The sequence below is a fragment of the Callithrix jacchus genome, chromosome 2 (genome assembly GCF_049354715.1).
Source record: "Callithrix jacchus isolate 240 chromosome 2, calJac240_pri, whole genome shotgun sequence".
Classification (NCBI taxonomy): domain Eukaryota; kingdom Metazoa; phylum Chordata; class Mammalia; order Primates; family Cebidae; genus Callithrix; species Callithrix jacchus.
The window spans coordinates 37,849,514-37,875,640 of NC_133503.1; the positions used below are offsets into that span (position 1 = coordinate 37,849,514).

Genomic DNA, 26,127 nt, shown 5'->3' on the forward strand with positions numbered 1-26,127 from the left:
ATCCCTTGAACCCAGCAGGCAGAGGTTGTGGTGGGCCAAGATTATACCACTGCTCTCCAGCCTGACAATGAGAGACTCTGTCTAAAAAAAAAAAAAAAAAAAAGAGATGCGGTCTGGCCAGGCACAGTGGCTCACGCCTGTAATCCCAACACTTGGGAGGCTGAGGCGGGAGGATCACGAGGTCAGGAGTTTGAGACCAGCCTGGCCAACATAGTGAAACCCCATCTATACTAAAAATAGAAAAATTAGCAGGGCATAGTGGCAGGCACCTGTAGTCCTAGCTACTCGGGAGGCTGAGGCAGGAAAATTGCTTGAACCTGGGAAGTGGAGGTTGCAGTCACCTGAGATCACACCACTGTCCTCCAGCCTAGGCAACAGAGTGACACTCCGTCTCAAAAAAAAAAAAAAAAGATGGGGTCTTGCTATATTGCCCAGGTTGGGCTCAAACACTGAGCTCAAGTGATCCTCCTGCCTCAGCCTCACAAGTAGCTGGGACTTCAGGCATGCGCCACCATGCCTGGTATTGTTATTTTATTTTATTTTATTTTTGAGATAAGAGTCTTCCTCTGTTCCTAGCCTGGAGTGCAGTGGTGTGACCTCAGCTCACCACAACCTCCACCTCCTGGGTTCAAACGATTCTCCTGTCTCAGGCCCCCGAGCAGCTGGGACTACCAGTGTGCACCACCACGCCCAGCTAACTTTTTGTATTTTTAGTAGAGATGGGGTTTCACCATCTTAGCCAGGATAGTCTTGATCTCTTGACCTCGTGATCCGCTCGCCTTGGTTTCCCAAAGTGCTGGGATTTCAGGTGTGAGCCACCTCACCCGGCCCTTATTATTATTCTTAACAGAAGAGCAAGAATGCCTATTTGAAGCACCCCTCCCTCTGCACCCTCACTGGGGTGAGGTGTCTCCTGTCCTCGGCATCCAGCAGCACTCATCCTTGTCCCAGGATTGTCTCTCCTGCAGACTGCATGCCAGCATTGTGACTTTTTTCAGTATCCCTAGGACCTGGCACAACGCCTGCCACATAGCAGGTCCTCAGCACATACTTACTGAACTAAACTCAAAAGATGTAAGGTCAGGGCTGCACAGTGGCTCATGCCTACAATCCAGCACTTTGAGAGGTTGAGGCAAAAGGATTTCTTGAGGCCAGGAGTTTGAGACCAGACAGAGCAACACAGCAAGACCCCATCTCTACCAAAAACAAAAAAATCATAATAATTAGCCAGGCATGATGGTGCATGCCTGTAGTCCTGGCTACTCAGGAGACTAAGGTGAGAGGATCTCTTGAGCCCAAGAGTTCAAGGATGCAGTTAGCTATGATCAGGCCACTGCACTCTAGTCTGGGCAACAGCATGAGACCCTAACACTGAAATTAAAGAAATATATATATATACATAAAATATATATATGTATATATATTTGACAGCATAGGAATGTTACAAACAATCCTACTTCCTTAATATTAATTATATTATTGTTATGAATTTCCTTCCATTCTATTGCCTTCCATTCTTTGACAATATGCATATATATATATATACAATCATTTATATGATTGGTATCTTTTTTTCTTTTTCTTTATTTTTTGCCCAGGCTGGAGTGCAGTGCACAGTCTCTGCTCACTGCAGCCTCTGCCTCCCAGGTGCAAGCCATTCTTGTGCCTCAACCTCCAGAGTAGCTGGGACTGCAGGCTCACGCCACCATACCCAGCTAATTTTTGTATTTTCAGTAGACAGGGGGTTTCACCATCTTGGCCAGGCTGGTCTTGAACTCCTGACTTCAAATGATCCTCCACCTTGGTCTCCCAAAATGCTGTAATTACAGGCATGAGCCACCCTGCCTAGCCCTTTTTTCTTTATTTTTTAATAAAGATTCTATTTTGAAGCAATCACAGGAAAAGTTGGAAGTACATTACACAGACCTGTTTTCCCTGAGCTGTTTGAGTACATTGTCAACAGGATGCCCCATCACCCTGAATAGTTTAGCGTATATTTCCTACAAGGGATAGTCTCCTACATAATCACAATATAGCCATCAAAATTAGGAAATTAACATAAATATATTAATACCATCTAATCTTCAGATCCTATTGAAATGTTGGCAGTTGTTTCAATAATGTCCTTTATAGCAAAAGGATCCTGTCCAGAATTACTCATTGAAATTATCTTTAGTATCGTTCAATGTGGAATAGCTCAGCCTTTCCTTGATTTTCATGACCTAAACATTTTTGAAGGTTACAGTCCAGTTATTTTATAGAAGGTCTCTCAATTTGGGTTTCTCTGGCGTTTCCTTGTGATAAGATTTAGGTTATCCATCTTTGGCAGCAATGTCAAAGCAGCAGTGCTGAGCCCCTGTCTTCATCCTTCAAATAACGCATGATTTTTTTCCTTTTTTTTTTTTTTGACATGGAGTCTCATTCTGTCACCCAGGCTGCAGTGTAATGGCACAATCTCAGCTCACTACAACCTCCGATACCTGGATTCAAGCCATTCCCCTGACTCGGCCTCCCTAGTAGCTGGTATTACAGGTGCCTGCCACCGTACCCTGCTCATTTTTGTGTTTTTAGTAGAGACAGGGTTTCACCATCTTGGCCGGGCTGGTCTTGAACTCCTGACCTTGTGATCTACCTACCTTGGCCTCCCATAGTGCTGGGATTGCAGGCATGAGCCACTGTGCCTGCCCGGTTTTGTTCCTTTTCTTTTTTTAAAGAGACAGAGTCTCAGGGCTGGGTATGATGGCTCATGCCAGTAATCCAGCACTTTGGGAGACAAAGGAGAGAGTATGGCTTGATCTCAGGAGTTTGAGACCAGCCTGGGCAACATGGCAAAACCTTGTCTCTGCTAGAAATAGAAAAAGTAGCTAGGTTCGGTACATACCTGTAGGCCCAGCTACTCATGAGGCTAGGGTGGGAAGGATGGTTTGAACCTGGGAGGCAGAGGTTGCAGTGAGCCAAGATTGTACCACTGCACTCCAGCCTGGGTGGAGAGTGAGAGATGAGAGAGACAGGCATGAGCCACAATGATGGCTAATTTTTTTTTTCTCTGAAACAGAGTCTCATTGTGTTGCCCAGGCTGGAGTGCAGTTGCACCATCTAGGCTCAATGCAACCTCTGCCTTCCAGGTTCAAGCAATTCTCCTGCCTTAGCCTCTGAGTAGCTAGGATGACAGGAGTGTCACACCCGGCTAATTTTTGTATTTTTAGTAGAGACAGGGTTTCACCATGTTGATCAGGCTGGTCTCTAACTCCTGACCTCATAATCTGCCCACCTTAGCCTCCCAAAGTGCTGGGATTAGAGGTGTGAGTCACCGTGCCCAGCCCTGGCTCTGTTTTTATTTTTATTTATTTTCGAGACAGAGTCTCACTATGTCACCCAGGCTGGCCTTGAACTCCTGGGCTCAAGTCATCCTCCTGCCTCAGCCTCCTGAGTAGCTGAGACTACAGGTGCACACACCACCCCCACCATGCATGATTTGGATTTGTTTCATTACTGAGGAGGTTTGCTTTGATCATAAGGTGGTGTATGCCAGTGTATTAGTTTCCTGTGGCTACTGTAACAAATTATCACAAACCGGTGGCTTAAAACAACAAACATTTATTCTGTTACAGTTCTAGAAGGTAGAAGTTAAAGTCGAGGTGTCAGCTACACCACAGTGGCTCCCAAGGCTCTAGGAGAGAAGCCGTTCTTTGCCTCCCCCAGCCTCTGGGGGTTGTTGGGCATTCCTTGGTGTCCCTCAGCTTGTAGCGAAGCACTATCATCTGCATCGCCATCTTCACATCGCTTCCTCTGTGTCTTCTGAGTGTCTCTTAGAACAACACTTGTCATTGAATTCAGGGACTGTCTGGATAATCTCAGATGATCTTAAGATTCTTTTTTCTTTTGAGACAAGGTCTGGCTCTTGTCACTCAGGCTGGAGTGCAGTGGCACCACCTTGGCTCACTGCAACCTCTGCCTCTTGGGCTCAAGCAATCATCCCACCTAGCCTCCTGAGTAGCTGGGACTACAGGCACACATCACCATACCTGGCTAATTTTTGTATTTTTTTGTAGAAATGGGGTTTTGTCACGTTGCTGAGGCTGGTCTTGAACTCCTGGGCTCAAGTGATCCACCTGCCTCAACCTCCCAAAGTTCTGGGTTTTTTTTTTTTTGAGACAGTCTTGCTTTGTCGCCCAGACTGGAGTGCAGTGGTGCAATCTCAGCTCACTGCAACCTCTGCCTCCCAGGTTCAAGCAATTCTTCTGCCTCAGCCTCCTGAGTAGCTGGGGTTACAGGCATGTTCCATCATGCCTGGCTAAATTTTGTATTTTCAGTAGAGACGAGGTTTCACCACACTGGTCAGGCTGGTCTTGAACTCCTGACCTTGTGATCTGCCCTCCTCGGCCTCCCAAAGTGCTGGGATTACAGGCATAAACCACCACACCAGGCCTGGGATTCTTAACTTAATTACATCTGCCAAGACTCTGTTTTGAGACTGAGACTCCAGACTCCCAGGCTGGAGTGCAGTGGTGCAATCTCAGCTCACTACAACCTCCATCTCCCAGGTTCAAACAATTCTCCTGCCACAGCCTCCAAAGTAGCTGGGATTATAGGCACCCACCATTATGCCCAGCTAGTTTTTGTATTTTTGTAGAAACAAGGTTTCACCATGTTGGCCAGGCTGGTCTTGAACTCCTGATCTCAGGTGTTCCGCCCACTTTGGCCTCCCAAAGTTCTGGGATTACAGGAGTGAGCCACCACACCCAGCCCATGAGGAGATAGTTTCTATATCTGTATATAAACTCATGTATTTCTGTTTTATTCACTGGATTGGAATACAATCATTTATTGTTCTGATGCTCAAATTGTCTCCATTTCGGCCACTCTTAGCCCCTAAAAACTGACTTCTGTGTCCTTTTGACATGTCATCATCATTTTTTGAGTACTTCCTTACTTTCTGGCATAAGATATTCCAGGCTTACTTTTTCTTTTCTTTTCTTTTTTTTGAGACAGTCTCGCTGTCACTACCCTGCTAGAGGGAAGTGGTGTGATCTCGGCTCACTGCAATCTCCTCCTCCCAGGTTCAAATGATTCTCCTACCTTCTCCTGCCTCAGCCTCCTGAGTACCTGGGGTTACAGGCACATACCACCAAGCCTAGATAACTTTTGTATTTTTAGTAGTGACAGAGTTTCACCATGTTGCCCAGGCTGGTCTCGAACTCTTAATGTCAAGTGATCCACCCACCTTGGCCTTCTGAAGCGCTGGGATTACAGGTGTGAGTCTCCAGGCACATCTTGTGCTTCACCTGCCCCAGCCCTGGAATCAGCTTATTTCTTTAAGAAGCCTTCATTCCTTTTGGTGCAAATGGCATTTGAAAACTGAGGGCCAGGCACAGTGGCTCATGCCTGCAATCCCAACACTTTGGGAGGCCTAGGCAAGAGAACTTTAGTTCAGGAGTTTGAGACCAGCCTGGGCAACATAGTGAGATATTGTCTGTGCAAAAAAAAAAAAAGTTTAAATTACCCTGGCATGGTGGGGTGTGCCTGTAGTCCCAACTACTCAGGAGGCTCGAGTAATACTAGGAGGTCAAGGCTGCAATGAGCTGAGATCAAGTCACTGCACTCCAGCCTGGGCCACAGAGTGAAACTCTGTCTCAAAAAAATTTTTTTTAAAGAAAAGAAACCGAGGTCTGAGTTGTCAGTGTGCTCTTCGGTGCTAGGGTGTAGCATCTCTAAGGCCCTTCTCTGGCTCCCATGATCCTTAAATATTTACTTATTGGATCACTCCCCTTGCAGTAATCAAGCTCCCATTTCTGCTCCCATTCCTTCCCTACTATGTAGATGCCTTCCTCACCCTTTCACCCTTCCTCATTTGAAGTGCACAATTCAGTGGCTTTTTTTTTTTAGACAGAGTCTCCTTCTGTATCCCATACTGGAGTGCAGTGGCACAATCTTGGCTCACTGCAACCTCCACTTCCCGGGCTCAAGCCATTCTCCTGCCTCAGCCTCCTGAGTAGCTGGGATCACAGACACGCATTGCCAAGCCTAGCTAATTTTTGTATTTTTAGTAGAGACAGGGTTTCACCATGTTGGCCAGTCTGGTCTTGAACTCCTGACCTCAAATGATCCACCCACCTGGGCCTCCCAAAGTGCTGGGATTACAGACATGAGTCACCATGCCAGCCTCAATGTTTTGTTTTTTTTTTTTAAGACAGAGTCTCACTCTGTCGCCAGGCACCAGGCTGGAGTGTAGTGGCACAATCTCGGCTCACTACAACCTCCGCCTCCTGGGTTCAAGCAATTCTCCTGCCTCAGCCTCCCGAGTAGCTGGAACTACAGGCACATGCCACCACGCCCAGCTAATTTTTGTATTTTTAGTAGAGACAGGGTTTCACCATGTTGGCCAGGATGGTCTCGATCTCTTGACTTCGTGATCCACCTGCTTCAGCCTCCCAAAGTGCTGGGATTACAGGCTTGAGCCACCACACCTGGCCGGTTTTTATATATTCAGAGAGTTGTTTACCTATCCCAAATAAAATCAATTTTATATAACATTTCCATTATCCTAAAAAGACACCTCACACCCCTTATAGACCTATAGCTTTTTACAAGGCTAGAAGTCGGGTGTGGTAGAGAAAAGCAGCCTTTGCTCCTGGCTTACTCACCCAACTCTGGCCCAGAGTTTCCCATGACCTCAAAAGTCAGCCAGTTCTCAGACCTGCCATGAGTCTATCATGGCAACCCCGCTCTGGCCTGCTCAGGATGTCCCCACAGGCCCCTCTGCAGACTCCTCAGCATGCCTGCATTTGGTGGAGACAGAGTGAAAGAAGGGTTGCTCTTTGCCTCCCATTGGCCAACAAATCCACTTCTACCCTCCCCGGAGAGATGGAAAGGAAAAGTGACCCTAGTGTACAGAGCTGGCTCAGGGGCCTCCAGCCCAGCAGGGTGATGATAGGGAGGACCCTCCAGCCCAGCACGGTGATGGTAGGGAGGACCCTCCAGCCCAGCTCGGTGATGGTAGGGAGGACCCTCCAGCCCAGCTCGGTGATGGTAGGGAGGACCCCAGAGTCTTCATTTTTGGTTCCAGGACTTGAGTCTCAAAAGTCAGGGCATTTGTTCTCTATGAAATAAGAGCAGATTCTTGATTATTGTACCCCCTCCACCCACCCTAAGAGGCTCTGTGACAACAAAATCCAGAAAGAGACAGTGGGAGCAAAGCAGTGAGCATTCTGTCATGGCTCAGAAGTGTCCTCCTGCAGGAGAAGGGCGTTCTGCGTGCTCTAAGCCTCCAGGATTAAGAACAGATATGTTTGTGTTGTGGGGTGGGGAGGGGTACATTCCTCTAGGTTCCACTTCTATCAGCAAACTTTTGTTATCAAGAAACCCCCATGGTTCTCAAAGAATGAGACATGGTTCCTAGAATCGCTTGAACTCAGGAGATGGAGGTTGTAGTGAGCCAAGATTGTGCCTATGCACTCCAGCCTGGGCAACAGAATGAGACTCAGTCTCAAAAAAAAAAAAAAAAAAAAAAAAAGAGAGAGAGAGAGAGAGACATGGTTCCTGCAAAAATGAGCTGCCACACACCGATAACATAAGATAAAGTGTGACAAATGTTAGGAGGAGGTAAGAAACATTAGGCTGTAAGGCTTAAGGAAAAGAAAGAAAGTTTCTTAAGTACAGGGATGAAGAATTCGTACCTAGAGGAGACCACACTTGACCTAAGCTATAACAGATTGTTAAGGTTTAGACAGCGGGAATGGGCGGGCAGCTCACAGCAGTAGCGAAGAAGTGACACAGAAGATGTAGAAGTTCGAGCCAGGCGTGGTGGCTCACGCCTGTAATCCAAGCACTTTGGAGGCCAAGGCGAGTGGATCACCTGAGGTTGGGAGTTCAAGACTAGCCTGACTAACATGGCGAAACCCCGTCTTTAAGAAAAAAAAGGAAGAAGATGTAGAAGTTCCACCATCTTCCTTTCCTCTTGGAAGCCCATTAGGCAATAGATCCAGGATGAATGAGGGAGGGAAGGGAAGAAGTAGTCATCACAAGAATCAAACATTGGGCTTTTGGACACAAGGACAGGAGCCCCAGTGGAGGTATCTGCCAGAGCAATGGCACATGTGTTTTGAGGAGGCAGGAGGTGAACAGCAGTGGCTGAAGTTCAGGACCTGTGGCAGAGTCCATATTCCCTCTGGCTGAAGTCTAAATGGACCAAGGTGAGAAGCAGAGAATGAGCAGAGAGCCTCTGATCACACTGGGAGGGGGTCAGCCAGGGGCTTCAAGGTCAGCCAGCAATAGGTCCCACTCACTTTGCAGATCAGGTCAGCAGCCCAGGGATCTGGGCTCAAAGTGAACTTGGAGGTCTGCGTGGGGGGCTTGGATGTCAGGATGTGGGACAGCTCGGCTGAGAGACAAGGAACCAGGAGGCTGCATTCTGCTTCATCCTGGATCAAGATTCTAGTGAAGGGGAGTTCCCAGGACGTCTCCAGCTCTCCAGACTGGAAGACAGGATGGTGAGTGCACAGCAGCAGACAGAATGAGAAAAGGCTGGTCCCACAGAGTTAGCTGGAGATAAAAAAAAATAACTGTCTCTAGCGAGAGGAGAGATTAGTGGGCAGTTTTTGTGACTTGGACATTAAAACACACACATACATACTATCAAATGAAGTTGCATTCAGGCAAATGCAAAGAAATACAGAATCTGTATTTATAAAAACCAAAAGGAAAAAAGGGAAAACAATGGCTTGTGTGAGAATAATAAACATCAAATTCTATTGTTATTTTTTTGAGATGGAGTCTCCCTCTGTTGCACAGGCCGGAGTGTAGTGACACAAACGTGGCTCATGGTCTTTGACCTTCTGTGCTCAGGGATCCTCCCACCTCAGCCTCCTGAGTTGCTAGGACTACGGGTATAATCCACCACGCCCAGCTAATTTTTTAATTATTTGTAGAGATAAGGTCTCACTATGTTGTCAAGACTGGTTTTAAACTCCTAGCCTCAAGTGATCCTCCTGCCTTGGCCTCCCAGAGTATGGGAATTACAGGTGTGGGCCACCACACCCGGCCATTAAACATGGAATTCTATAAGATGGTTATCCCTGTGGTGAGGAGGGGTGACGTCAGGAAGTGAGGGCTTCTGTTTTAATTGTAATATTAACATTTAAAAAATAAATGTGACAAACTACTGAGAGAAGACAGAACGGACGGTTGAGACGTGGAGATTTTAGAGACGTATTATGTATTTATTAAAGAGAGTGTATTATCTGCAGTTTCCATTGTGTTTGAACTATTTCATTTAGAAAGAAAAGATCAAAGGACAGTAACTCCAGGAAATCAGTTGGGGCAAGGAGCCAGCATGACTTGGTTGGGGGCAGGTTGGGTTGGGGCGCTGGCCAGGCTTCTGGGATCCGGTGGAGGAAGGGTGGGCAGGCACACCCAGGCTCCTGAAGCTGGCAGGGGGATGAAAGGAGGTGCCAAGGAGGAAGATTAAGGTTCTATCAGAGTTAAGGGCAGAGCCCAGGGTAGCCCAGATGTTCCCAGAAGGAAGTGCAAGCGAATGAGAGAGCGGTAAGAGTGTGTGCACAGGGTGTGTGCCTGTGGGCCCCGCAGACGTGGCAGCTCCGGGTAGGGGCTGTTCTAGGGCGGCCAGCCCTCCTTTACCCAGCTGGCCGCCAGTCCCAAAGGGAGCCCCGTGCCGGCCCGGACAATGCACCAGGTAGACTCTGCTCACCCCTTCCTGCCAGGCTGGACTGACTCCCTGTGGGGGGCCCCATGTCTGTCATCCACCTGAGCTTCCCCTTTTCCTCTGTACATCTAGAGCTGCTTCCCTACCCCCTGCCCTGGGAGCTTTGTGGCCTGGGACCCAAAGATACTTGCAAGGTAGGGAGTTGGGGGGTGTCTTTCCACAGGCAAAGGGATGCGTGTGGGAGATGGGATAGCTTGGACAGTGGGGCTGAGGGACTAAAGGAAATGCGTTTGTCTTGGGCAAACCCTGGCCTACCATGGGTGGGGCCACGCTGAGGGTGCAGGGTTAGAGGGAGGGGCTCCACCTGCTAAGATCCCATCTGGGAAGGGGAAACTAAGGAGGAAAAGTTTCTTGGGCCTGTGAGGACCTCATCAGCACTAGGGCTTACAGTTTTGTGTTTTGCTACCTTCACTACAGTGCCACCACCCTTATCTAACACCGCAGGGTGGAGACAGACAGGGGTACAGATCATGACCCCCAGCTTTTGGTAGAACACCGAGATTCTGACAGAGGAAGACTGGCACAGGGTCTCCTCAATCCATCCTGAGCAGAGCCAGGAGTCCACACTGGGCACCCCTCCCCTCCAGAACCCCAGAACTTGATGCTGAGACCTCGGCGGGGTGGCAGGGGCACAGTTATAGGAGAGGCATCCCCCTGCCTCACTCCAGACCTCTGAGATCCATGTCCCCTCTACCTCTCCCCTGGCCAGGGTGCTGTCTGTCTGACTTCCGTGCAAGTGTGGAGTAAGGAGAGCCTTAGATGCTGGACCTCTTTTTCCCAGGACTTTAGGAAGCAGGTGCTCTCTCGCTACTGCCCAGGATGTGGGGACAGCAGCCCACAGCGTGCCAAGACTCCCAACCCGGGGACAAGATCTATTTAGGAATTTTGCTGGAGACCTGGGGAGAGGCAACAGTGGGAAGAAACTTGGGGGGCCAAACTCTATATGCTGGACTGTGATGAAGCCAGCACTCTCTTTGTCCCTATCTGAATGACTTTGTCTCCCTGCTTCTGTTTCTTTTTCTCTATCTTTATTTCTGTCCCTGTTTTTATGTGTCTTTTTTTTTTTCCTTTTTCCTCTTTCTCCCTCTCTGTGTCACCCTCTGCTTTTTCTGCCTTTTTCTTTTTCATTTTTTTTTTCTTGAGATGGAGTTTTGCTCTTGTTGCTCAGGCTGGAGTGCAATGGCATGATCTCAGCTCACCGCAACTTCTGCATCCCAGGTTCAAGTGATTCTCCTGCCTCAGCCTCCCAAGTAGCTGGGATTACAGGCATGCACCACCATGCCCGACTAATTTTGTATTTTTTAGTAGAGACAGGGTTTCTCCATGTTGGTCAGGCTGGTCTTGAACTCCCGACCTCAGGTGATCTGCCTGCCTTGGCCTCCCAAAGTGCTGGGATTACAGGTGTGAGCCACCGTGCCCAGGCTGCCTTTTTCTTTTATGGTCTCTGTTGCCATGTGGTTTACCTCTGTATTATCTGTCTCTTTCTAGGTCTTTACTCTGACTTTTTGTCTTTCTGCCTTTGTCTCTGGTCCCTTGCCCCACCCCAAACCTCAGGTTCCTTTGGGTGTTTGTCTCTCTTTATTTTGGTCATATTCTGTGTGTATACATCCATGTCACCCTCTCTCTCTGCCACTCCCCTCCCAGGCTGGCCACTACTCCTGGCCTTCTCCAGCTGTGAACAGTTCATGGGGGCAGGAGCCCCAGAGGCAGCTTCCGGAGGTGCTAGGTGGCACCTGGGAATCACCTCGAGGTGATGGGCTGCACGTAGTCACCATCATCGTCACTATCTTTGTTCTGCTGGCAGTCTGCATCGTGGTGGCAGTCCACTTTGGGCCAAGGCTGCACCAGGGCCATGCCACACTCCCTACAGAGCCACCAACCCCAAAGCCAGAGGATGGCATCTACCTCATCCACTGGCGGGTGCTGGGCCCCCAAGACAGTCCTGAAGAAGCACCGCAGGGCCCTCTTGTCCCTGGCTCCTGCCCTGTGCCAGATGGACCCAGGCCCAGCATCAATGAAGTCACATATCTGTAGCAGCGAGACTGGAAAGTTAGCCTGACCTAGCTCAGAACAAGAAACCAGACAGAGAAATAGGGCAAAAGCAAATTGAAGCCTGGGCATCAGAGCGTCGGAAGGGCACACTGGACTTGGTTGGAGCTGCTCTCTCAGAACATTTATAGAGAAAGCCCTGTGGTGGGCAGGAGACGTCAAAGAAGCTCGAGGGTCCTGCCCAGAAACACGCTGCTGGGCACCTTCCCAGGGCCCAAGGCCAACTCACAAGGTCACTCCCTCTTCAGGGACCACCAGACCCCTGAATCTCCTTTTCAGAGTCTCTGCCCCTTCACCGAACTCCTAGTCTTCTTCCCTTTTGTTGTGAATCCAGCTTGGGAGATTCCACCAGCTCCCCCAAGCAGGAATGCCAGAGGCCCCGGAGCGGCCCTGATCCTACAAAGGCCAGCCAGGGAGAGCCCAGGCAGAGAAGCTGGGGTCTGCCTTCCCTGAGACTCCCTGGGCTCAGGGAGGTGACGAATGCCTGTCCTCCATCAGTCACGGGCCATCCTTCAGCTGTCAGGGCCCAGACCTTGTTGACAAGCTCCAAAGTCCTTGTAAGCCCAAGCACAATTTATAGTTTAAAGACTGGCTTTCAAGGCGGGGTGCAGTGGCTCACTCCTGTAATCCCAGCACTTTGGGAGGCCAAGGCAGGTGGATCACGAGGTCAAGAGATCAAGACCATCCTGGTCAACATGGTGAAACCCCGTCTCTACTAAAAATACAAGAAATTAGCTGGGCATGGTGGCGCGTGCCTGTAATCCCAGCTACTCAGAAGGCTGAGGCAGGAGAATTGCCTGAACCCAGGAGGCGGAGGTTGCTGTGAGCCGAGATTGTGCCATTGCACTCCAGCCAGGGTAACAAGATCGAAACTCCGTCTCAAAGAAAAACAACAAAGACTGGGTTTCAAAGGCCCCCACCGACTCTGTCTTGCCTCCCCAGAAGGGATGGAGGAGTTTGGGGGACTCTCATTGCCTTCCACTTTCTGTGTGCCTGGGCCTGTTGGAAAAGCCTAGAATGTACCACAGGACATTTCCCAGATCTTTCCAGCTGATGAAAAACGGGAAAGGAAAAAGAGCTCCATGGAACTTGTTTGGGGAAGGAAGGAGTGGGGTGGGGACCACTACCAGCACTGGGAGGGCCTGGATCTACTCAGCAGGGGGGTCAGGAAGATGCAGCCAGGGGCCAGAAAGACAAAACTGGGCCTCCTGGTGGCTCAGTGCCTCCTGATGGCACTGCCTTCCCCAGCACTTCTGAATCTCACTCATCTGCAGTCCAGAACATGCAGACAGACATTTATGGCAGGACCTCTGGTGCTTTACCCTGGGGAACCCCTGTGGGCATTGGCTGGGAAATAACAGAAGATAAAAAGGAACAGAGGTGGGGACTGCAGTGTGTGTAGAGAACAGGCTTGCCTCCTTTGGGACTGGGGAGAGGCAGCTAAAATGTTAATAGTGCCCCTTGTTGGACAGGGGCAAGACACCAGGCTTCTCTGTGGACCTACAGATATGATACCATTCACTCCTCGAAACAACCTCCAGGGGAGGGGCCGCTGCTATCCCCGCTTTACACTTGGGGAAACTGAGGCTTGTTTATCAAGACACCTAGGTAGACACAGGTACTAAGTGGTGAAGTCAGGATTTGAGCCTGGGGTCATCAGACTCCACAGCCTAAGCCCTATGCTAGGGACTGGATGGATTGAAAAGACCTTTGATTCTGGGTTGGTTTCTGGTATATGAGCCACTGGTGTGATGATGGAGGATTCTCAGGCCTTGGGGACAGGGTGGCTGGGATACTTCAGGAGAGTGGGGACTGTTCCCGCTTGACCCCCTTGGCTCTGCCATCCTTAGGGGGAGCTGGTTCCTTCTGTCCAATGTGTGTCTGTGTGGAGTGTTTCTCCACAGTGATGCTATACTCAGAAATGTATACTGAACATTTATGAATGAAAAAAAAAAAGGTGGGAGGGAGAGAATGAGCCCAGCCTGGTGGGACAAATGGAACTAGCAGAGATGAGCTGCCTTCCCTTCAGATGGAGGCAGCTGCATCTACACAGCATTGTCACAGTGGCTCAGTTGTGGCCATGATGGCGAAAGGTACGAAAGGTACGGCAGCTGGCTGTGCTGTCCAAGGCACTCCACGAACTGTCCCATCTCATCACACAAACTCTTTCCCCCTTGTCCCTTTGCAGGCTCACTCATCTGGCACATATAGTTAGTAACCCCTGCTCCTTTGAGTGGCCCCAGAACACAGCTGTGTACCACCTCATGGCATCATCTCTGTGCTGGCTCAGGCCAAGCCTATGGTCCCTGCTCCCCAGGCCTCTCACTGGAGACAAGGGCACTGAAAGAATAGGTGCCCTCAGCACAATGGATAGGCTCCATCCAGATGGAAAATGACACCCAGCCCCCTGCTGGCCTGTACTAGGATGAGGAGGGGTGCAGGGAAGCATGCATGTGCAGGCAGGTTTGGGGCATCAGGGACAGTAAATCCCATCTGTTATATCAGTCAGAGTCCAGTAGGAAAAAGACGATACTCACATTGGGTAATCTGAGGCATCCTTTAAAAAGGGATCATTGAGAAAGGGCGGAGTGTAAGGAAACCGAAGGTGAGAGGGAGGACTCTAGTGGGGTAGAGGTGGGGCCCATACACAGCTAGACGTAAGGGGCTAGTGGAGGAAGCAGTTCCAGAACCCTAGAGACAGTCGGTTATGCAAGGGTTGCCCGGCAGGAGAGCCTACGGCAACCTCAATGCTGCAGGGTGGGGCGGGAGGATCCACTACCCCAAATTCAGCATCCTCCCCTCCATTCTCCCGCTGAGGGTCCCCAATAATGGAACATGACCAGGACCCAGAGGGCAAGGGAGCCTGTTGATACCATCGAGAGAGTTTGGTATACCAGAGCAGAGGAAGGGGAGAAGGGTGGGGAGTAGGTCTGGAAAGCCCAATGAAAGACACCTGGCACATGCCTTAAGCACCTAGCATCCAGAGCTCACGAGAAACTTCCACACACTCAGTCCTCACTACAACCGTGAGGGAGGAAGGGCAGTGATTATGTTCCCTTTCATAGGCTGAAGCCACCGAGGCTCAGAGAGGGGAAACGACTGGCCCAAGAGGGCAGGACTCATCTGGACATGTCAAGTCCTGGGCCCTTCCCTGCAAGACCCCTGTGGGAGGAAATGGCTCTGCTGGACATTCAGCCACTGAAGAAAGCCCCCAGTCCAGGGCCTTGGAGACCACCAGAGGTTCAGGCAGGGTGACCTTGGGTCTCAGAAGAGATCCGAGCGGAGAGGGAGGGGCTTTTCCATTCCACTGATGAGGAGCTCAGGCTCTTGGGACATCGTGGAGGTACTGGGCACCTCTGAGGTCTTCAAGCTGCCCACAGTAACCTCCTCCTCTTCCTCCTGCCGCAGATGCTGGAGAACCTCCTGGGACAGCAAGAAGCTGCTTCCATCTGCAGGTTCTGAAACAGGGAGATGGTGGAGAGTGGAGTGAGGACCTTACACATTGCCACTTGAACACGTCTAGAAGACTTGCTGGGAAGATTCCCTAACCCTCCCTACCCGCTGTTCCTACCCATCCCCCACGCCAGCCACAGGGCTAGAGTTTCATGGAATCCTAGAGCTAAAAGTGGTTTCCGGGAGAATGAAATTCCACACGTTCACTTTTAGAGCTGATGCTCAGAGAGGAGCAGAAACCTGCCCAAGGTCACACAGTGAGGGAGCAGCAGAGCCAAGGCTGCAGCCCCAGCCTCCTGTGCCCAGTGCATACCGACCTGGGACTCTTCTGTTTCCTCTGGAATCCCAGATAAAGTGACAGTCCCCTAGAACCCACCTCTTCAGGCTTCACAGAGGGACTCCAGTCAAACACCTAAAAAAGCAATCTCGTATGCTGAGAAGAGGGGGACTTCTCCCAGGGAAGGAAGGACAGGCCCAGGGTGTGGTGCTGCCATAGCTCCTTCTGACTCTTTGGAAGACCCTGGGACCCCTGACTCCTGCTGTCCTCCAGCCTACCAACCCCTCACCCTATCAACCCCTCACTCCATCAACCCCTCACCCTATCAACCCCTCACCCTATCAGTCCTTCACTCCATCAACCCCTCACCGTATCAACCCCTCACTCCATCAAGCCCTCACTCCATCAACCCCTCACTCCATCAACCCCTCACCTATCAACCCCTCATCCTATCAACCCCTCACTCCATCAACCCCTCACCCTAACAACCCCTCACTCCATCAACCCCTCACTCCATCAACCCCTCACCTATCAACCCCTCATCCTATCAACCCCTCACTCCATCAACCCCTCACCCTAACAACCCCTCACTCCATCAACCCCTCACTCCATCAACCCCTCACTCCATCAACCCCTCACCTATCAACCCCTCATCCTATCAACTCCTCACTCCATCAACCCCTCACCCTATCAACCCCTCACTCCATCAACCCCTCACCCTATCAACCCCTCACTGCATCAACCCCTCACCCTATCAACCCTTCACTCCATCAACCCCTCACCCTATCAACCCCTCACTGCATCAACCCCTCACCCTATCAACCCCTCACTCCATCAAGCCCTCACTCCACCAACCCCTCACCTATCAATCCCTCACCCTATCAATCCTTACTCCATCAACCCCTCACCTATCAACCCCTCATCCTATCAACTCCTCACTCCATCAACCCCTCACCCTATCAACCCCTCACTCCATCAACCCCTCACCCTATCAACCCCTCACTGCATCAACCCCTCACCCTATCAACCCTTCACTCCATCAACCCTTCACCCTATCAACCCCTCACTGCATCAACCCCTCACCCTATCAACCCGTCACTCCATCAAGCCCTCACTCCACCAACCCCTCACCTATCAATCCCTCACCCTATCAATCCTTCACTCCATCAACCCCTCACTCCATCAACCCCTAACCTATCAACCCCTCATCCTATCAACCCCTCACTCCATCAACCCCTCACTCCATCAACCCCTAACCTATCAACCCCTCATCCTATCAACCCCTCACTCCATCAACCCCTCATCCTATCAACCCCTGACCCTAACAACCCCTCACCCTATCAACCCCTCACTCCATCAACCCCTCATCCTATCAACTCCTCACTCCATCAACCTCTCACTCCATCAACCCCTGATCCTATCAACCCCTCACCCTATCAGCCCCTCACTCCATCAACCTCTCACCCTATCAACCCCTCAGTCCATCAACCCCTCACCCTATCAACCCCTCACCCTATCAACACCTCACTCCATCTACCCCTCACCCTATCAACTCCTCACTCCATCAACACCTCACTCCATCTACCCCTCACCCTATCAACCCCTCAGTCCATCCACCCCTCACCCTATCAACCCCTCACTCCACCAACACCTCACTCCATCAACCCCTCACCCTATCAACCCCTTGCTCCATCAACACCTCACTCCATCCACCCCTCACCCTATCAATCCCTCATCCTATCAACCCCTCACTCCATCTACCCCTCACCCTATCAATCCCTCATCCTATCAACCCCTCACTCCATCTACCCCTCACCCTATCAACCCCTCACTCCATCCACCCCTCACCCTATCAACCCCTCACTCCACCAACACCTCACTCCATCAACCCCTCACTCCACAACCCCTCACCTATCAACACCTCACTCCATCTACCTCTCACCTTATCAACTCCTCACTCCATCAACCCCTCACCCTATCAACCCCTCACTCCATCAACCCCTCACCCTATCAACCCCTCACCCTATCAACCCCTCACTCCATCTACCTCTCACCCTATCAACTCCTCACCCTGTCAACCCCTCACTCCATCAACCCCTCACCCTCATAGACAATGAGGCGGCAGTTGTTCTGAGACTCAGGGGCATCTGCCAGGATGTCCTCAAGTGTCCGGCAGAAGAGTTTGGCCTGCTCAAGCCGATCCTCCCGGCTAAAGCCAGCTTGGCCATATTGTGACATGGCAAACAAAGTCTGCAGCGGGGAGGCGTACTCCAGGACACAGGCTCCTGCCTGGAGGAGGAAAGAGGAAGACCAGACTAAGCCAGGACCCAGGAGGATGGAGAATGGAGGGTCCAGTCCAGGCCCTGGCCCCAGTGTCACAGGCTGAAGCCCCACTCCCTCAGCCTGTAATGATGGAGTCCTGGGAGGTGGCCACCCTGATGGGGTCTATGCTGTCTGGCATGCCTTTGCCTCTGATACCCAATTCTGAAATCAAGGCCAGGGCTGGGCTACATTTACCCTTCACAGATCTTCCTCCTAAGATCCCAGGGCAAGACCCGCAGAGTGAGGCTGTCAACTGCTGCAGCTGGGAATCAGGTCTGGGGCTGGGCTCTGGGGTTCAACTCTGGTCTGGGTTCCCTGCACCCACATTAAATCCTTCAAATATTCTCACAGCCTTTGTCTAGGGCAGCCTTATGGTCAAGTGCATGGTACAGTCAAGTTGAAATTGTTCACTTTCCTACTGTGTCTCTGAGCTTCAGTGTCCTCCTCTGAAGTGGGGATGCTAACAGTCCCTACCCCATAGGGCGGTGGTGAGAATTCAAGGAGGAGGTCAGATGACACACCCAGAATGGCAGCCAGCATGTGGTAAGTGCTCAATAAATGTTACTAATCATTATCATTCAGAGCTGAATCCTGCCCAGCCCTAGGGATACTACAGCTCAGAGAAGGGCAGTGAACTTTCATCAGTGCTTGGCCATGGCCCAGGGTTCTGGGGGTCCTGAGCCCTCCCCAGGGACCCCCACTTCCCTGCTCACTCACTCGCTGCCCGTTCTCCAGAAGCTCATAGATGCTGTTGGTGTAAACCCGCCCCTTGATGCCAGCACGGTCAATGGTCTCCTGGGGCAGTTTATCCAGGAAGCGAATGTTGGGGTCAGCTGTACTCAGGTTGTCAGGCACCCCACAGTCCAATGGGAAGAGGATATACAGCCGCTGGCTCGCTGGACCCCGTAGCACATTGTTGTTATGCTGATTGTAAGTTCGAATCCGGGCCTGGAATCCTGAGGCAGGGAAGCCCAAGAAGTCATTCCCGATAACCCTCTCTCCTACCTGATTCAGGACTGAGACCCAGGTTATTGGCCCCACAGTGTGTGGGTGCCAGAGAATGGAGAGTCCAATGCACTCTCATTGTACAGGAGGCCAGGAGAGGCAGCACCTCCGAAAGCCCTCCTACCCTTCCTCCTATGGTCCCGCCCTTTCCCCCCGGCCTCACTTCTTTCCTCAGATGTCTGTGTCAGCCCCACTTCTTCCCACTATGGCTTTCAGGGCTCTGAGAGGCAGGCAGAGCCCTGGGAGGTGACATTCCCAGCTTTCTCGTGTGCATAGAGCCAGGCCTCTAGCCCCAGATCAGTCTCCTAGCAGAAGCCCTAGGAGATAGCAATGGGATATGGAAGAGCTGCAGCTTTAGCCTGCAAGTCAGAGGAATAAAACATAAAGGCTTAGGCCAGGCACCTGTAATTCCTGAGAGACTGAGGCAGGTGGATCACTTGAGGTCAGGGGTTTGAGACCAGTTTGGGCAACATGGTGAAACCACATCTCTACTAAAAATACAAAAATTGGCCAGGTGTGGTGGCTCATGCTTTTAATCCCAGCACTTTGAGAGGCTGAGGCAGATCACAAGGTCAGGAGTTCGAGACCAGCCTGGCCAACACAGTGAAACCCCATCTCTATGAAAAATACACAAAAAAAAGTTAGCTGGGCATGGTGGTGGGCACCTGTAATCCCAGCTACTCCAGAGAATCACTTGAACCCAGGAGGCGGAGGTTGTGGTGAGCCAAGATCACTCCACTGCACTCCAGCCTGGAAGAGAGGGCTAGACTCCACCTCAAAAAATAATTAATTAATTAAAATGGGCCGGGCACGGTGGCTCACACCTATAATCCCAGCACTTTGGGAGGCCGAGGCAGGTGGATCACAAGGTCAAGAGATTGAGACCCTGGTGACCTGGGAGGCACCAGGGTCAACATGGTGAAACCCTGTCTCTACTAAAAGTACAAAAAATTAGCTGGGCATGGTGGCGCACGCCTGTAATCTCAGCTACTCAGGAGGCTGAGGCAGGAGACTTGCCTGAACCCAGGAGGCGGAGGTTGCGGTGAGCCGAGATTGCACCATTGCACTCCAGCCTGGGTAACAAGAGCAAAACTCTGTCTCAAAAAAAAAAAAAAAAAAATTAAAATGTTAAAAATAAAAAAATTAGCCAGGCATGGTGGCATGTCTGTAATCCCAGCTATTCAGGAGGCAGGATCACTTAGACACAGGAGGCAGAGGTTTAAGTGAGCCAAGATCTTGTCGCCACTGTACTCCAGCCTGGGCAACAGAGTGAGACTTCATCTAACAAAAAACAAAAGCCTCCACAGTACAGTGGTCTAGGGTCCAGGCTCTGGACAAACCTGGGTTCAAATCCTTTCTCCTCCTCTCTCTAAGCTATGTGATGTTGAACAAGTCACTTGATCTCTCAGAACTATACTTAAAAATAAAAAAAAATTTTTTAAAGAGGCCAGATATAGTGGCTCATGGCTATAATCCCAGCACTTTGGCACTTTGGGAGGCCAAGGTGGGAGAATCACCTGAAGTCCAGAGTTTGAGACTAGCCTGGCCAACATGGTGAAACCCCTTCTCTACTAAAAATACAAAAATTATCCGAGCGTGGTGGCAGGCACTTATAATCGCAGCTACTTGGGAGGCTGAGGCAGAAGAATCACTGGAACCCGGGAAGCAGAGGTTGCAGTGAGCTGAGATTGTGCCACTTCATTCCAGCCTGGGCGAAAGAGCGAAACTCCATCTAAAGAAAAGAAAAATCTTGTGGGGCATGGTGGCTCACCTGTAATGCCAGCACTTTGGGAGGCCAAGGCAGGTGGATCACTTGAGGTTGGGAGTTCAAGACCAGCCTAACCAACATGGAGAAACCCAGTCTCTACTAAAAATACAAAATGCCACACATGGTGGCACACGTCTGTAATCCTAGCTACTCGGGAGGTTGAGGCAGGAGAATTGCTTGAACTTGGGGGCAGAGGTTGAAGTGAGCCAAGATCACACCATTGCACTCTAGCCTGGATAACAAGAGCAAAACTCTGTCTCAAAAAAAAAAAAAAAAGTCTAAGGACAGCTCAGTGGCTCATGTCTATAATCCCAGCACTTTGGGAGGCTGAGGTGGGTGAATTACTTGAGGTCAGGAGTTCAAGACCAGCCTGGGCAACATGGTGAAACCCTGTCTCTACTAAAAATACAAAAAAATTTAGCCAGGCATGGTGGCAGGCACCTGTAATTTCAGCTACTTGGGAGGCTGAGGCAGGAGAATCGCTTGAACCCAGGAGGTAGAGGTTGCAGTGAACTGAGATTGTGCCACTGCACTCTAGCCTCAGCAACAGAGAGAGACTTTGTCTTAAAAAAAAAAAAAAATCTAGGGGCCGGGTGCGGTGGCTCACGCCTGTAATTCCAGCACTTTGGGAGGCAGAGGTGGGTGGATTACGAGGTCAAGAGATCGAGACCATCCTGGTCAACATGGTGAAATCCCGTCTCTACTAAAAATACAAAAAAAAAAAATTAGCTGGGCATGGTGGTGCGTGCTTGTAATCCCAGCTACTCAGGAGGCTGAGGCAGGAGAATTGCCTGAACCCAGGAAGTGGAGGTTGCAGTGAGCCGAGATCACGCCATTGCACTCCAGCCTGGGTAACAAGAGCGAAACTCCGTCTCAAAAAAAAAAAAATCTAAAATAGGGATGGGCACGGTGGCTCCTGCTTATAATTTCAGCACTTTGGGAGGCTAAGGTAGGAGGATTGCTTGAGCCCAGGAGGTCAAGACTAGGCTGGGCAACATAGCAAAATCCTGTCTCTTGTTTTTATAAATAACTAAATAAATAAAATAAAACAGAAATGAAGATTATTCCTTCCTCACACGGTGTGAATTAGAAAATGCACAGGGGGGCACACAGCATGCAGTAAATATTTACTGAAAGAATTCACAAGTGACCTTGGACAAGTCACTTAATGGCTCTAAGCCCCATATTCCTTTCTGTTAATCAGGCATCATAATAACATCCTTCATGTCTTGGGATCAAAGGATTTGGTAGACATGAAAATGCTTCAAAAAGTATAGTGAGTTCTGGAAACACAAGATGCTGTGTGTCTTAGTGTCTGTTCTGTAGATCTGGAAATAGGGGCGTAGAGGATGGCCCACCTGGCAGGATCAGCCGCAGGTACCCGATGTAATATGACCATGCCAGCCCATGGGCCACATTGAAGTTCCATTTTTCACAGACTGCAGAGATCTCAGCTGGGGCCAGGCCCTGTGGACAGCGGGATGGGGCTGGGGGGCCCCCATCAAGAACACCCAGAGAACTCCTCCTCCTCCAAGGCTTCCCAACCTGCTGCTGACTTGATCCCTCCTTTGCCATTGCCAAACCCACTGTTCTGGGACATGCTAGCTCTACACTGACTCCAACTTTTAAACCAGTCCCACTCCCAATACTGAGCTCAGGACAGGCCACACCCCGTTTCCACAGCCTCCACTTGGCCAGAGCTTTTGCCTCCCGCTGTGTCATACCTTGAGGCCCAGGAGGATGTTCAGTGCCTGCGAGAAGCCCAGGAGGGCAAGCATCCAAGTGAAGGGCCGGCCATTTGGGAGGAAGCAGTAGAAATAGATGGACAGCAACAACTGGGCCCCAAGGCGGATGGGGCAGCCTAGGCAGGCTCGCACAGCCCTCCAGTAGCTGCCCTGGTACCTGTGGGTGACAGCCAGGCCCCAGCCCCCAGCCCAGTTCAGCCAGAGTGGTTCAAGGAGGAGCAGCGGTAGGCATCAAGGGAGTGACACATGCTGGATACCCCATCCCCATGGGTACTGCAGTGAGTCACCTGGTGTGGACGTGGCGCAGCTCCTCAGCCAGGCTGCAGAGCCTGTTCAACAGCAGTCCCAGCTGCAGGGAGGCTAGGTGGAGGACTAGAAACCGGAGAATGTCCTCTGGTGCCTCTCGTAGCCACCAAAGAGTCACCAGACAGACACTCAGCAGAACCAAGGCTGCCTCCTGGGCCCCGTGACCCCGGGGATGTGGGATGGATGGATGTAGGCTGGAGTGGGGCATCTGTGGGCACCAAGAAATCCATGACCATGTTCCCCTCACCCTCCTGCCCTTCTAGGACTGAGGCTCTGGCTGGGTACTTCCTGCCAGCTCCCCTTTCCCTGGTGCCCAGCCACTCTCAGAGGCTGCTGATAGAGACACCTCTAGGAGACAGGCTGGGAATGTAACCCCAAAGCTCCTGTCCCAGCGAGGTTTGCTGAAAGCAGAGCAGGGCCTACACACACACACCCCACCAAGCCCAGGGAGACCATGGGTGTAGTGAAGAAAGAAGGTAGCAACTATCCCAGACCCAGGCTGGAAGCTGTCCTGTGCAGCCTTACCCAACCAGGAACTCTTGGGGGCCTGGGTTCCCCTGTCCCCGGAATCCACCTCAGGGAGGACCTTAGTCAACAAAATGGAAAACAGGGCTGGGCGTGGTGGTTCACGTCTGTGGTCCCAGCACTATGAGAGGCCCAGGTAGGCAGATCACGAGGTCAGGCATTCGGGACCAGCCTGACCAACATGGTAAAACCCCGTCTCTACTAAAAATACAAAAATTAGGCTGGGCATGGTGGCTCAAGCCTGTAATCCTAGCACTTTGGGAGGCCGAGGTGGGTGGATCACCTGAGGTCAGGAGTTCAAAACCAGCCTGGCCATCATGGTGAAACCCCATCTTTAAAAAAAAAAATACAAAAATCAGTTGGGCATGGTGGCGAGCGCCTGTAGTCCCAGCCACTCAGGAGGCTGAGGCAGGAGGATCGCTTGAACCCGGGAGGTGGAGGTTGCAGTGAGCCCAGATCACAACACTGCACTCCAGACTTGGGGACAGAGTAAGATTTAGTCTCAAAAAAAGAAAAAACCAGGCCGGGCGTGGTGGCTCAAGCTTGTAATCCCAGCACTTTGGTAGGCCGAGGCGGGTGGATCATGAGGTCAAGAGATCGAGACCATCCTGGTTAACACGGTGAAACCCCGTCTCTACTAAAAATACAAAAAAATTATCTGGGCACAGTGGTGCGTGCCTGTAATCCCAGCTTCTCAGGAGGCTGAGGCAGGAGAATTGCCTGAACCCAGGAGACAGAGGTTGCAGTGAGCCGAGATCGCGCCATTGCACTCCAGCCTGGGTAACAAGAGTGAAACTCCGTCTCAAAAAAAGAAAAAACCAAAGTGGAAAACAGAGCTCAGGGAGTGGGGACAAGGCAGCCATCAGGCACCCCCTCGCCTCTGGGTGCCAGGGGCCCTAGGTTTGGCATTCCACCAGGCTGCTCTTGAGCCTACCTTCAGGCTGCTCTTGAGCCTACCTTCTGCCTCCAGGACGTTGGCTGTTCCGGATGATGACAGGGAGAGAAGGCCCAGTGCTACCAGCAGACAAGGGCAACTTCTCTGAGTGCAGCCTGAAAATGAAATGTTACACGATTGCTCTCTCCACAACACCCCAACCCTGGCGCCTCTCCAAACCGCAGCTTTAGTTGTGCTGGGAGGAAGTATATTTCCTGCTCTGCAGGAAGGGAGGTAGAACCTTTCCCTCAAAGCCCTGATGAGCTGGGCATGAGTCTTGGGGTCAGGGGTGAGGCTTGAGAAAGCCCCCATTCCATTGCCCTTTGCTACCCCCACACCGAGGGTGTTTAGAAACATACTCACCACAGTCACAGCTCTGAACACCAGGTTCCCCTCAAGCCACCACGATCACTGTACCCAACACCTGTACCCAACACACTGGACCCAGCACCTAAGCAGGACTCCACAGGCTCGGCCAAAGGCAGCCCACACATTAAACGATGCTTCCCCGTCTCATATTTTTCTTATGGTTTCCAGGATGCAGATCCTCTTTTTCTGAAAAGCATGACCTAGGAGGGAGGAGTGGAAAATAAACAGTAATTTCCTGTAACAAGAGCCTTTTTTATAAAGCCCTTGGAGGGAGAGGAGGAGCACAGAAGAAGGGGGGTTTGGCGTTTGGCTCTTTGCAGGAAATGGCCACGCCTGTGACTTCTATGAGAGAGCCCACTAGTTTCTGCCCAGAAGGCCGTTGTGGGGATGATATTAAACCAGTGTACAAGTAATTACAGTTCTGGCACAGTGGCTCACGCCTGTTATCCCAGCACTTTGGGAGACCGAGACGGGTGGATCACTTGAGGCCAGGAGTTAGAGATCATCCTGGTCCACATGGTGAAACCCCATCTCTATTGTAAATATAAAAGTTGGCTGGGCGTGGTGGTGGGTGCTTGTAATCTCAGCTACTCAGGAGGCTGAGACAGGGAAATCACTAGAACCTGGGAGGCAGAGTTTGCAGTGAGCAGAGATTGAGCCATTGCACTCCAGCCTGGACGATAGAGTGAGACTCTATCTCAAAAAAAAGAAAGAAAGAAAGAAAGAAAGAAGGCCGGGCGCAGTGGCTCACGCCTGTAATCCCAGCACTTTGGGATGCCGAGGAGGGTGGATCACCTGAGGTCGGCAGTTCAAGACCAGCCTGACCAACATGGAGAAACCCTGTCTTTACTAAAAAGTACAAAATTAGCTGGGCGTGGTGGCGCATGCCTGTAATCCCAGCTACTCAGGAGGTTGAGGCAGGAGAATCGCTTGAACCTGGAAGGCAGAGGTTGCAGTGAGCGGCGATCAAGCCATTGCACTCCAGCCTGGGCAACAAGAGCGAAACTCCATCTCAAAAAAAAAAAAAAAAAAAAAAAGAAAGAAAGAAAGAAAAGAAAAGAAAAATGATCTGACCTACATTGAGTGTAGGTTATAAAATCCCCATGCATCAACCTAATCATAATAAAGTGTTTACTTTGTTCCAGACATTATGCCAAGTGTTACATATATCACTTCACTTGTATATCACTTCACCAGCCACTCTGTCAGATAGGTGTAATTCTAGCCCCATTTTATAAATGGATAATCTGAGGCTCAGAGAGGTGAAATAAGTGGCTCAAGTAATTTAGAGTGGGGACTTGAAGCCTGCTAGGTTGCTCCAAAGCCCAGCTTGCTCTGTGCCTTGATTATGCCAGTAATCCCAGCACTTTGGGAAGCCAAGGCAGGAGGATCACTTGAGCCCAGGAGTTTGAGACCAGCCTAGACAACATAGGGAGATGTCATACTACAAAAAAATGAAAAAAATAGCCAGGCGTGGTGGCACATGCTTATAGTCTCAGCTACTTAGGAAGCTGAGGTGGGAGAATCACTGAGCCCTGGAGGTGGAGGTTGCAGTGAGCTGTTATGGTGCCACCGCACTCCAGCCCAAGTGACAGAATGAGATCCTGTCTCAAAAAAAGAAAGAAGGAAAAGAAGGAGGGAAGGAAGGAAGGA

At 50.8% G+C, this 26,127-nt stretch overlaps 2 protein-coding genes across 4 annotated transcripts; one reads left to right on the forward strand and one right to left on the reverse strand.

Moving 5' to 3' along the window:
• The first annotated feature begins 9,049 nt into the window (after positions 1-9,049).
• On the forward strand, positions 9,050-11,847 carry SMIM33 (small integral membrane protein 33). The gene is made up of 4 exons (XM_054252376.2): positions 9,050-9,079; positions 9,586-9,691; positions 9,794-9,855; positions 11,210-11,847. The coding sequence occupies exons 1-4, from the start codon at positions 9,050-9,052 to the stop codon at positions 11,753-11,755; spliced, it is 744 nt and encodes a 247-aa protein (XP_054108351.2). The 3' UTR covers positions 11,756-11,847.
• A 2,466-nt stretch (positions 11,848-14,313) lies between these two features.
• On the reverse strand, positions 14,314-24,703 carry STING1 (stimulator of interferon response cGAMP interactor 1). Of its 3 annotated transcripts, none has more exons than XM_008985877.4 (8): positions 24,469-24,703; positions 24,129-24,221; positions 22,628-22,854; positions 22,320-22,497; positions 21,954-22,062; positions 18,540-18,778; positions 17,603-17,789; positions 14,314-15,228 (listed from the first exon to the last, which is right to left on the reverse strand). In XM_008985877.4, the coding sequence occupies exons 3-8, from the start codon at positions 22,852-22,854 to the stop codon at positions 15,035-15,037; spliced, it is 1,134 nt and encodes a 377-aa protein (XP_008984125.2). In that variant the 5' UTR covers positions 24,129-24,221; positions 24,469-24,703; the 3' UTR covers positions 14,314-15,034. The 3 variants fall into 3 exon arrangements, with proteins under 3 accessions (XP_008984125.2, XP_002744307.2, XP_078216809.1); XM_002744261.6 differs by having other exon boundaries at positions 24,106-24,221; XM_078360683.1 differs by lacking the exon at positions 24,469-24,703 and adding an exon at positions 23,172-23,232 and having other exon boundaries at positions 24,129-24,218.
• Between the last annotated feature and the right edge of the window lie 1,424 nt (positions 24,704-26,127).

What these genes read in the sequence shown, in the direction of transcription:
- SMIM33 (XM_054252376.2), top strand. Translation starts at nt 9,050, where the DNA reads ATGGAATTCTATAAGATGGTTATCCCTGTG. An exon ending in ATAAGATGGTTATCCCTGTG is followed by an intron (nt 9,080 to 9,585) that starts GTGAGGAGGGGT and finishes TGGGCCCCGCAG; the next exon opens with ACGTGGCAGCTCCGGGTAGG. An exon ending in GACCCAAAGATACTTGCAAG is followed by an intron (nt 9,856 to 11,209) that starts GTAGGGAGTTGG and finishes GTCTCTTTCTAG; the next exon opens with GTCTTTACTCTGACTTTTTG.
- STING1 (XM_008985877.4), bottom strand. Translation starts at nt 22,854, where the DNA reads ATGCCCCACTCCAGCCTACATCCATCCATCCCACATCCCCGGGGTCAC. An exon ending in CCTGCGGCTGATCCTGCCAG is followed by an intron (nt 18,779 to 21,953) that starts GTGGGCCATCCT and finishes TCCCTGCCTCAG; the next exon opens with GATTCCAGGCCCGGATTCGA. An exon ending in TTCTGGAGAACGGGCAGCGA is followed by an intron (nt 17,790 to 18,539) that starts GTGAGTGAGCAG and finishes TTCCTCCTCCAG; the next exon opens with GCAGGAGCCTGTGTCCTGGA.